The following is an 11,892-nucleotide window of genomic DNA, read 5'->3' as shown; positions in this document are numbered from 1 at the left end:
AGTGTCTTTCAGAAATTTGACCACTGCTTGTCTCACAAACTAAAGAAATATATCTAAATAATGCAAAACTCACTAATCTGTTCTTATTTTATTAGAAGAAACAGAGAAACCTGAGGTATAAAAACATTTTGTATTTTAAAAGTAAAGTCATAATTTTTATTTCCTCTTGTTTCCTCCTATTTCTCCATCTTTACTGAAATCAGACACTTGTCATTGGAAAAAAAAAGACTGAAATTGCTCAGTTATGCCCAAGAAAGAAGTGAACACGACATAGATGGGAGACAGGAGGGGAAAAAACCATTCTTTCATGAAAACTACTCTTCTGACCCAGTAAAATCACTAGCAAATAAAGTGTAGGCAGCTCAGACCCTGAGAACTAGATTTGATGCTGCTGATAGCAGCTTAAATTTGCTCTCCAAAGTTACTGACTGTGGTCTGGGTTCATAATAAAAGGTATTGACTAAAAAGAGAGAAAAGGGTAATTTGGTGCTATGATTACAGAGATATTTGCTGATCAAATGCTATTCATGTTTCAAGAGCACAGTGAGTGTTTAAACATGCTGTACAAACAGCAATTCTTTTACAACACAGACCATTGCCCCTCCAAGATTACACATATTCTTATGATTCTGTTGTTCCATTTTTGTTTACAAAGACCAGTAAGTCTGCTCTAACAGGACTGAATATGGTGAAAACCAAGCAAAAATTTTTTATTTCCTTCTCCACAGACTGAATACTTAGAAAATAGTAATAACATTTTCTTACCTCCTTTTCCAAATATACTTTCTTATCATCCAGTGTATTATAAAGAGTAAAAAACTGCTTTGTTTCTTTGTGAGTTGCTGAGACTGCAAACAAAAAAAAGGGGGTAGAATAATAAAAGAATATGAGGTAAAATGGAATCTGTAAAAATACTCTGTAGGCTTTCCATAACATATTTTCCACTATCAATAATGGAACACAGTCACTAATGCACATGCAGGGGGAACATCCTCCCAGAGTTTCTCTCAGCAGGGTTCCAGCTATCATCTCTTATAAGAACAACACAGCTCAGTGTCTAAATTAAGCCCAACTGCTGCCAGCCCTTTCTGCCAGCCCATGCTGGCACCATCAGCTGCCTGTCTGTGCTTCCTTCCCAAGCTGTACCCTGACACCACCAGGCAGCTGTGCTGCTCACAGTGGCCTTGCCTGGCTTGTTGGAGGGGCATGGGCTCAGCAGGGACAGGGAAGAGCAGATAATCTTGGTAGTACTGTAGGGGAAAAAAGTGCAATAGACTATAAATGTCAAGTTACACACATGCAAGATGCCCAACAAAGCTTCTGCTGTTTTAAAGTATTTTTATCTTCTTCCTAATCTATGTGTGGTGATAGAATTAAGTAATACTTTCTGGTTTAGGTGGTTACAGCAGATGTTGGTCAGAGCTCAGCTGGGAAGGCAAGGCTCAGACATGCCTTCCCTTTGGGTCTACAAGATGATACTCAAATCTGCTGAGTGTTCCTCTAGTCTTAAGCTCTTCAATGCCTAAGGAAATCCAATATATTTGTGACTTCCAAGGAAAGAGTTCAACAGGCAGCAGAAGTAATTCTGGCTAGAAACCACAAGCTGGAAAAAATGTATGGGTTAAAAATTATAAATCTCAGTGAAATCTTACTCATTAGTCTGGGATTTGCAGAATTGCTGCCAAATGAAAGAGGCCTTTCCCAAACCATTTCCTTCATGCAACTCCTGCTCTTCTAGCAGCTCTGGAAGTCACAGGTCTTTCATAAGTGGATTCCACAAAACAACTCAGAAAACCTTTCAAGATTTCACCTGTGTTGGAAAGCTGTGCCAACTTTTGGAGCCTTATGGGCACCCACCAGAACCCATGCAGGGTAAAACAAAGGGGGAAGAGGAAGAGGGAACCAATTGGCTCATTGATTCTCTTAAACATTTTCAATGGAAGATGCTTAGTTAGGTGAAAACCAAAACACTGAATATAACTGAAAAGGATTCTGGTGCAAAAATCACAAAATCACTATGGTTTGAAATTAGTGCTGAAGATTGTCCTGTCTAACCCCTTGAAGCAAAGTTTAAAAAAAAACATGTTTTGGCAACTGAAGGTCACCTGAATCTGGCTAAGGGAAAAGCCTCTAAGTACCTCTAAAAACACAACAATTCACAGAAAAACTGGCTAGAGATTTCCAGCTCATTTCTCTAGAAGCTTAGCCTGTGCAATGCAGGTTCCCAACCATGACTGAGCAGTGTGTTATCCTGAGATACTACTCACACTTTGTACTTTAGAAAACAAAGTCTCATAAAATTCAAAGCATCTTAAATCTATATCCAAAGCTGCCCAAGTCTCTTTGATGCTAATCTCTCTGTACTTCAGATATAAAGAAGCTCCATCTTTTGAGCAGGTAGCTCTGACCAGACATGACAGAGAATTAGACATGACAGAGAATGTGCAGAAAATTTAAGGAAAAACAACAAAGCTCTTTATATCTGGACTTGATTAAATAAGCTGCATGGCACAGCAAAGAGGGGGGAAGAAGCACTGGACTTGTACTCACATCTATTCCATGTATTTGGACAACACACGTGGAGAACAGCACAGAACTGTGCCACTGGAGATGCCTCACCAGGGCAGGGGATTTGGATCCCAGCCAGATAACCAGTTTGGAACTGCTCACCCTTCCAGAGCTTGCTTCACACATTTATTTAATAAATGCAGACTACCTCTGAATCATTAGCTAGGTTTTCTTATGCTAACACACAAGTTAGTTAAATAGACACCAGTAAGCATACTGGTCTGTTATCAGTTTAGTGGAACAACTTTGAAATTTTATTCCATTTGTACCTTTTCCAATTTTATAATTTCTGATCATAACAGTTAAAGACAATTTGTATTCAGCTCCTACCAAGGAGCCTACCAAGATGCAGCAGGATTGTGTTAATTAAAATTGAAAGAAACCGATCCCCTCATGAAACTGTTTTTACTTGGTAGTTCTTGACATAGTTTGGTTCAGAACCAGTTATGTCATGTCAGTGGAAACAATAAAAGAAATCTAATGGTAAGGCAAATTAATTAAACAAGATTCAAACTTACAGCAACCTCATTTGTAAATGGTGAATTAAGGAGCTCAGAACATACTGGCTATTAACCTAAATGACAGAACCTGCTGCAGACAAAATTTAGTCCAGAGACCTTGTGCATTGAGTTTCACCCTCAGGAGTATTCTTAAAGCCCAGCTTATAAAACCTCAAAAATATGATGTGTAACATGAATACCAAAAGCCTTTAAAATACCACCAAATTAGCAGGTTTATGCCATATGCTTAAAATGCAACTACCCTCCTTTTCAGGGCTTTAGCCTTCAGCAGGATGGTCCTGCTTGATATACATACCCTGACTGTAAAGTTCAATAAATCTCTTCTGATACTGTGTGAGCTCAGCTCGGCTGGGTACTTCATCAATCTTGCGTTGTAAAATGGCTATTTCTCTGTTTCTTCGTGCCTGAATAGAAAGTTAGGAGGGGAGAAAACAAAGCCTCTTCTTGTTCTCTTCTTAAAATGGATGAAGCCCCCCCAGCAATACTTTGTTATTAAATAATTGATTTTAAACAAAAAGCTTTGGCTGAGGATCAATTTTTTTTTTTTTGCAATTGATTTGTGACAGAAACACTTGTTAAAATTAGAACAAGATAATGTATTAGAAGTTCCAAGATAAGACAAACATCAGCAATTTTGCACAAGTAAGGACACAAAGAGTAACTCACCAGTAGCAGGCGGATCTTTTGAAGTTTCTCTTTCTCAGCTTTGTACTGCTGTTCTATAATCTTATTTGGCTCCTGGAAGTTGAGAACCCAAAACAATTGTGTATTACAGTAGCATACGAGAGCTGCAGTGCAAAAATGGGCAGATTTGGTTTGTTTTCTGCTTTTGCCTATCTCTGGCTCCCACAATAACACCACCATTCATTGCTTGGGGTTTTTTAGAATAATAATTCCTTATCTGTATTAAAAGCCTGACATCATTTACTCTAAACAAGGACATTTAGATGCTTTTTAACTTTTGATGTTTTAGTTTTTAAGAGTTTTCAATAGCTTTTGCACTGCTTTACAACAGTCACACTTTAAATGAAGATACAAATTCAAAGATTGTGTGTACCCCTTGTCTGAGTGTTTATACTTTGATTCAGTGATGGGGTTAAGAATAAACAAGGCACCTGAACAGAACATAAAGCCTCTGACATGTGTACTAAACTTCCTGCAGTGTGGGCTTCTAAATTTGAAGATCCAGTAAACTATGTTAGATAGGTTTTTTTTCCTTGCTGAAAAATTTAAGATTTCAGTTTGCACTTTAATTTTTTTCATGCCGTGTTGAGGAGGACAGCAGCATCATGGAAGTTGTAACCTGCCTTGTTCCAGAGGCATGAATGCATCAAATGTTTACCCACTGAAAATAAAGTCATTGAAGCTTTTCCTTTTCTGTTCATTCATTATTCATTGCCATCAGTGTTAAAGTCTAACTTCTGACAGCTGCTCACTGCATGCAGTGCACTGAGCCACTGAAAGCTCGTGCTTTCATCCTTCAGATAACCCCACTTCTAAGAAAAAAACAACCAAACCAGACATTCTTTCTAAGGAGGACATGTTTCTGTCAGAGATATGCACAGCTTTTAGCACAACACCCAGAGATTCTTCTCTGGTCCTACAAAGAAAGAAGTAAAAGGCACAAAAGCATCTACAAGCAGAGCCCCATGGATTCTGCGAAAGAACAGATAATGCTGTTGCTGTTTGCACACTCCTGTATTTCTAGGATTATTAGCCTGAACCGTGGCTTTACAGAGCTCTTTAAATATTCTAGCAGATACTTCAACACTTACAAGAATGTCCCAGAAGTGAGAAAGACTTAAACAATCATTCCCAAATGCAATTTGAAAATAAGAATTTAGGCTTTTGCTATTACCTGTTCCTCCCCATCTTCCGCTGCTTCAGCTTTCAGAGTCTCAATATTTTGTTGTAGTCTCTCCATTTCTTCCTTTAAAACAAACAGAAGTTGATTTTTTTTTAACTGAGACTTCTTCTCCTAAGAAAGGTGAGGGAAGGATCTTGACAACACAACTTCTAACAACATTTCAGAGCTGACCACACACATAATATTTCAATTTGGAAGATTAAACAGCATTCCCTGCTTAAAGGTATTAAGGAAGGCCACACCTGCTTAAAGGTATTAAGGAAGATCCTTCCTCGCTCCTCCCTGCTCCAGGGGTGCTAATATTCAATATAAACTTGGAGTTAGCAGTACCTGGGAGTGTGGGACAGATGACAGACAGGCACACACAGCACAACACACCTGGAAAGTGCTTGTTTACCAAGTTTGAAATGAATTCTTCTAGGAGACACTGGAACTTACCCTACAATGTGCTTTGAACTCTTGCTCCTGGCTCTTTAGGTTTTCATTCATGGCCACCAGTGCTCTTAGACTCTGTAATATGCTAAATTTGAAGATCCAGTAAACTATGTTAGATTTTTAGTTTCCAATTTAAACAGATGGAGAATTAACATATATTAAAACAAGCTTAGTTCTAAATAAATTTACAATAAAACCTGGGTAAATTAAAACCCCAAATATCAGCACTGATATACTAAGGTCAAAATAAAGATGGAGTGTTATACTGAATATTCTGATGGCTTTGTTATGTTTTAACCTCATTACTGTGAAAGTTTTGAGAGACTTCTATTTAATTTATGTGAGATGAAGGCTTCAAATATGAACAAAATAAATCAAGAAGGCCTCATCTGCTTGTCAGATGTGTCTAGGGTTCTTCTGCTTTAAACACCTACAATTATTTTGAACTACAGACTGACACTTTTCATTCTGACTGAATCCTATTGCAATGTTTCCCTGTCTCTGGAAAGCAAACTGGAAAATAATTTAATTTTTAAATTTTAGTTATTTGTTAAGGTTGACAAACCAAGAATCATTGAATGATTCATTTTAAAACCATTATTTTTCAGAATTTCAAAGGTAACAAAGGAAGAAACTTACCTAGAATCTGCTTGGGATTCTATTGTTTCTAAGGCTGCCAATTCCTTGTCCAGCTTTTCACTGTAACTCTTAACCTAAGGGTTACAATTAATAATAAATTGATACTAAATTGATTAATAATTTCCCACACCATGAGATCAGTGAGTTAAGCTGGCAGACACCTTTACTGTTTAATACACCCCTTCACAAACAGAATTTCTCAAAAAAGTTTCAGCTACAAACAGCACAGATAAAACCAAAGATTACCTCTGTTAATGTCTCTTTTGCTTTGGTACATTTTGCCTGGAGATCAGCACATTTAGCTTGCAACTGTTACAAAAGAGAAAAAAAAAAGAGTTGGATTCTATATTCACACTAATTACACCTGTAATGGAGAACAGAGAATATTTGAGCTGTTCATAATGGTTGTCTGTCAAACAGCAGGCCAAGCATAACAAACACTGTCTTTTCTTGTCAGCTACTCTTGCAACTGATTGCAAGAATTCTGACTGAATATTTAATTACTAATAGCAAACATTTTCCACCTGATCCTTTAGGTCCATAAAGTCCCAGAATAAACAACAGCTTTTCCAAAATAGAGGCCAACAGAATGGTGACTTACTGGACAGAATCTCTGCTAAACTGCTCAAACTCTTCTAGCCTGGCTGTACTGGCCCAGTTTCACACCAAGCCACGAATGAGTCCCATTTTATACTTCTCCAAATAAGTCAGGGCAATTCAAGACTTGCACAGAAGCACCATGGCACCAAACCACAGACACTTCCACACCAAATAACCAAGCTGCTTTATGGTTTTCTTCTGTGTGTCTATGGAAAGTCTAGTAAGGCAGTTAGCAAAATATGTATTATAAACAAATATTAGATATTTCACTTGGTAATTAATTTACAGAAGATAATTTTAGAAGAACATCCTTCTTTAAATTCCCTATGATTTAAGATAACATTGCAAATAGTAACAACAAAAACAGGGCATGGTTTACAAAAGTGGAGCAAAAGTAAGCAAACAAAAAATGCACATGTAACTCAGTTCCACTTCCTTTCATGCTATTTTAGTGTGCTGTTCACAACACAGAGCTGTGACTTAATGCTCCACTCTTTCCTTTCCAAATTTATAAAAATAAAGCTATAAAGCTTTTTCATTGTTTTTCATAATTTCTTACCAATAGTTCGCCAACAAATTTTATTCTAACTAAAAAAATTTAAGTCTGCAGTGCACATCTCATGAAAACTGACATGAATTGTTAGTTTTGAGAAATCTTGCCAAAACTTACTGCAGTATTGAAGCCAGAACTCCATAAATATTTCTTAAAAGACAGGGTTCTTGACTGTCACTGATTTCAAAAGCTGCTTTTGGCAAGTGGTAAATGAAATTCAGCCAGGAAATTCTTACTTTAGTAAAGTGATAAAAGGATTATATTTGGCTTACAGCTGTCAGTACATTTTTTCCCCATATAAAAACAGCACTGAGATTGTTATGTACTGAAAACAAGCTGCACAGAATTAAAGGGCCCTCAACTGTTAAAATGGCAAAATCATGGTCCTTCCCAAAATTAAGGCTGAGCCAACTACCCCCAGGAACACAAACTGTTCTCACAATCCAAGGGCAATGCAAGCAGAGAAATCAGTGTTCAGCATGACAAATAGCTGGTGCAGAAGATAGCTTGCAGATATTTTCTGGATGGCAAAAACTTTGTGATCAACCACTTTTATCAATGTTTTCTTCCTTACTACACACACAATACTTACCTCTTCGAGGAGTTTGGTTTTCTGCAAGATCTGCTTGTTGAGAGATGCCACCTTCCTTCTGTGTTGCTGGGCAGCTCCAAGCCTTTCTGGTCTCTCCTCAGCAGAAAGCTCAGATTGCTGAAAAACCAATAACAACAAGCTTTTGGACCTCACAGCACTGTTTTCTGCTTCTTCAGAAGCTCAGGAAATATCAAAGTGGGACACACCTATGATATTCCTTATCAAGAACTGTGTCTATCCAAAAGAACAACTTAACTGATTTACCTCCCATCAAAATAAGCAAGCAGCTGAACAACTGAATTATATTCCAAAATTTACAAGTAAAGTAAGCTAAAAAAGTCAGGTGCTCTGCAACAGGTGGAAAATAGTACAGTGTACTAGAAGATAGATTTTTTTTTTCATCAGCATTATGGTTAAACTTGGTAGAGTTCTTCAATGGAAAAATGCAAGCATACTAAAAAACACCTTAAGCCATGGTATTCACTGAACTCGTTGAATCAGAGATGTTCCACATCCCAACAAGCAGCTCCAGAATTTTCAGAAGCCTTGAACAATAGTGTATTCTGAAATAGAGGCTTGGATGCCTCTCCATGCTGAATGACAATGACATGCTCAGTGTGGTAGATGTGTTTACCACTCTGGGGTTTTTTTGTATGTGCACATGCACTGCTGACACCAGCCTTTGAGAACTACTCCATCCAGCATGCATTGCCAAGAGTGTCTCATAAATGCATAACAGAGACAGCAATCTGGATCCAGCCTCCTCTTCTCTTGAATTGTGAAAGCAAAGCTGACAGAAACATTCTTTATAAAAAATAACATTTAGAATAGAAATTGTATGTTTGCAGTAGACAAAAGAATCATTAAAAACCAGTGATATGTTGATCTCTAAGGTATTATTTGCCTAAAAATTATTTGTACCTTTTGGAAGTCTTCACTTTGATACTTACATCCATCTGTTTTTGTAATTTGCTTCAAGCACTCAGACTTCTTTTTTTCACTTAATCCATTTTCCAATATTTCACTAGAAAACCAGTTAATTTTCAAGTACCTCAAGTGCTAATTTATAGTCTGTCAAAGACTTTAATACTAAGTGCTTTTTGAATAATTACCCAATGTTGACAACTGCTACAATGCATAATCAGCTAAAATGCTACAAGAAATGTGATATATTCTTCACTCATATTTGCTCCTGGTTCCACTCCAGGCAGATGGGTAAGCAGCTTAATTTTAAATGAAAATAAGAGGCAAAGCCTGTCTTCCTCCTCTCCATTTTCTATGTAATTCATACTGAAGAGCAGCTTAATGATGTTATGTTTTTACATCCACAGCAAGAAAAGACCAATTCTGATGACTTAACCCAACAATTCAGAGGCTTTCTTTGCTTTTGTTGTTAGGAAAGAAAGAAATGCCTCTAAGCAACACCTGTGACCCTGAACTACTCAACAAATATATACTCAGTCTTACTTATTCCTCTCATTATTTAGTCAAATCACATTCCTTCATCATCTTAATGCATTCCAAAACCTTATCCTTCTCGCCACCACATTTAGCCTCTCACATGCACAAGATACAAATGGAGAAAAATGGAAATGCAATAGAAACAAACATGAGCTAAACTAGTCTGAGACTGGTGTTTGCAGAAATAGTAAAAATCCATGCAGTACAGCCTTCCCATTAAAAAAAAGTGGATCTTATTTCAAGAAGCGAACTTTACAGCCTGCTTTTTGAAAATGGGAAAGAACCATCACTAATGTCTCTGGCTGTTTAAAGATGATCAATTTGCTACTCATTAATAATTTTCTGCCAGTATTTTCAGAAGGTGAGGAATGACACTACAATCCCTCCTCCAGTTCACTCAGCAGGTTAACATGGAGGGGCAAATGCAGAAAATTCTAAGCATTGACCTTGTGCAAAAATGCCTCTTGAAAGAAAGGTCCTGGCCCATGGCAACATCAGACCTAGAATTTGGCTTGTCAGGTATCTTTACTAGGCTTGGTAAGACAAAACTCTGATTAAAAAAATAAGCACTGCTGTGTTTCTCAGGCCATGTACAGTTACCAGGGGCTAAGACTATTAGAATTATATCCAAACATTGCTGATGCTTCAATAAACTCTTGGATAACATCCTTAATTTTTTTCCTGGTGCATGCATACGTGCACAGAAATTCTATTTTTTTTATCACATCCCATAGATTTGAAAAGTGATCTATTTTTGGTTTGACTTGAATCAGTTCTTACTTTTCAGAGTATTAATCATTGCTCTACTATAATAGTCAAGGTCCTGCTCCCTTCTCTCAGAACAGAAGAAATGTAACATTGAAATATGACCCTTGGGCTTCTGTTCTTCCAATCTTTTATAATAAAGAAAGGCCAAGAATTTGCTGTTGAGCTATAGGGTTTATCTCCAAAATGGGAAAGCTCCATACCTCAAATGTGTCAAGAAAAAGGAAGAAATATGAGAAGACTATTGGACAAGTAAGAGCGACCTATAACTCATATCTGGCAGTGATGTATTGGATGCATTAATTGCTTGAAGAGCCAGATTTTCTTTTCACATTACTGCAAAAAACAATCACAGCTGAACACAGTAACTGGAGCAAACACACACATTTAATTGCTTTGACTTCTCAAAGCAACAAAGGTTTGAGTTTGATGAGATGAGATTCAAAACTTGAGATCCAGGGCATGACTGAGAACTGGGGTCCAGTGCAAACATCTGGAAATCTGAGTGCAGGAGGCCTAGACTTTTCACTGAGCAGGCCCACAGAGCTGTATTTCTGTGCTTAACACTGAACATTTTAAAGCATATCAAGAATTTAGGCCTCTAGTTTGAATTGATACAACTCAGGGCCCTCTTCATCCATGAAAGGATTTAGGCAGGTGCTTAAACCCCAATTAGTCACAAATGCAATTCAGGGACATGTGCTATCACACCAAAAGCCTGGGTATGTTTAACTTTGAACTCTGGCTGTGCTGCTGCCCCACAGCATGTATTAAAAAGTGTGCTGCAAGAGAATCATGGCAATGAAGTTGGCAGCTTAAAGCCTAAATTAAAAAGCTATCCAACACCACATTGTTAAACCCACTCAGGTAACACACTTACCTTCTCAGCATATTCAGACACAATTTGCTTGATCTCATCTGACTGGAGTCCAACAATCTGGCCAACTGTGCTTGCTGTCAGTTTGCCCTGCAATTGTATCAAGAAAATGCTTGGAGCTTTGGAACTGCCTGTACTTTTACATGATAATTTCGAATAAGTGCTAATTTTAAACAGAAATTTGCACAATGAGTAAAAATCTCTAATCATAAGAAAAGTCCAGGAAACATTCCACCCTCCAAACATAATTTTGCTGATAGGAATTTCTCACTTAAATCCTTTTAGCAAATTTTTATTCATATTTTAGAAATTAAATTTTTATTCTTTATACTGAATTTTGCATTTGCTTAACAAACCTCTAAGCATGCAGGCATGTGCAAGAATTCACCTTTAAACTGCGTGTATGTATAAAACCAGTTTTCAAACAGAACTGAATTCTACAATGGATTTCAGTACAAAACATGTCAGTCAACTCTGAGACTAGACTAATTATTACCTTTTCTTTCATGACTCCAGCATAAACAGAAGCAATGTTCAACAGCTGAAATTATTTCCAGTCCTTTCACCCAGAAATCAAAGAAGAGACTACAAGTTCCACTGTATCATTAAATACAACAAATTAAGAAAAGAAGATGCATATCCAGTATTTTCTGTGTCTTAGTCTAATGTTGTATTTATAAGTGCTTTGAAGAACCTTGAAAGGCACAGTTTTCCAGCACTCTCCCCAGTAATCCTCTGAATAATTTCACAAGATGAGAAAACTAAGATAGTGCATCTTGGGTAGCTGCAGAGTGATGTCTTTGCACTGAAATTCTTGTAGAAGCCATTTGAAGGCATTTATTTATATTGTCATTATAATTTCAAGGCAAATGATGAATTAATTAGCCTAGTAAAATTTACTGTCTTCCTAATTCAACCATTTTTTATGCACTCTCCTTACGAAAATTTAAACAGTTATTCCATGACTTCAGACCTGAATCAGCAGCCTGATTTTAAGAATAATTACCACAATCA

The 11,892-nt window shown here is 37.2% G+C and overlaps 1 protein-coding gene across 1 annotated transcript in view; it reads right to left on the bottom strand.

Moving 5' to 3' along the window:
• The window catches only part of CCDC93 (coiled-coil domain containing 93), a 33,040-nt gene that overhangs the window by 6,463 nt on the left and 14,685 nt on the right, over positions 1 to 11,892 (bottom strand). Inside the window, exons 11-19 of the mRNA XM_066553983.1 lie at positions 10,882 to 10,968; positions 7,776 to 7,892; positions 6,277 to 6,339; positions 6,031 to 6,104; positions 5,395 to 5,476; positions 4,948 to 5,019; positions 3,756 to 3,827; positions 3,385 to 3,493; positions 766 to 848 (exon numbers count right to left, since the gene is read on the bottom strand). Of these exons, the coding sequence (XP_066410080.1) occupies positions 766 to 848; positions 3,385 to 3,493; positions 3,756 to 3,827; positions 4,948 to 5,019; positions 5,395 to 5,476; positions 6,031 to 6,104; positions 6,277 to 6,339; positions 7,776 to 7,892; positions 10,882 to 10,968 (759 nt within the window). The remainder of the gene's footprint in view (positions 1 to 765; positions 849 to 3,384; positions 3,494 to 3,755; positions 3,828 to 4,947; positions 5,020 to 5,394; positions 5,477 to 6,030; positions 6,105 to 6,276; positions 6,340 to 7,775; positions 7,893 to 10,881; positions 10,969 to 11,892) is intronic.

Source organism: Molothrus aeneus, chromosome 7 (assembly GCF_037042795.1).
Source record: "Molothrus aeneus isolate 106 chromosome 7, BPBGC_Maene_1.0, whole genome shotgun sequence".
NCBI lineage: Eukaryota > Metazoa > Chordata > Aves > Passeriformes > Icteridae > Molothrus > Molothrus aeneus.
Note: the sequence above shows the minus strand (reverse complement) of the source record. Positions and strands in the feature narration are given on the sequence as shown.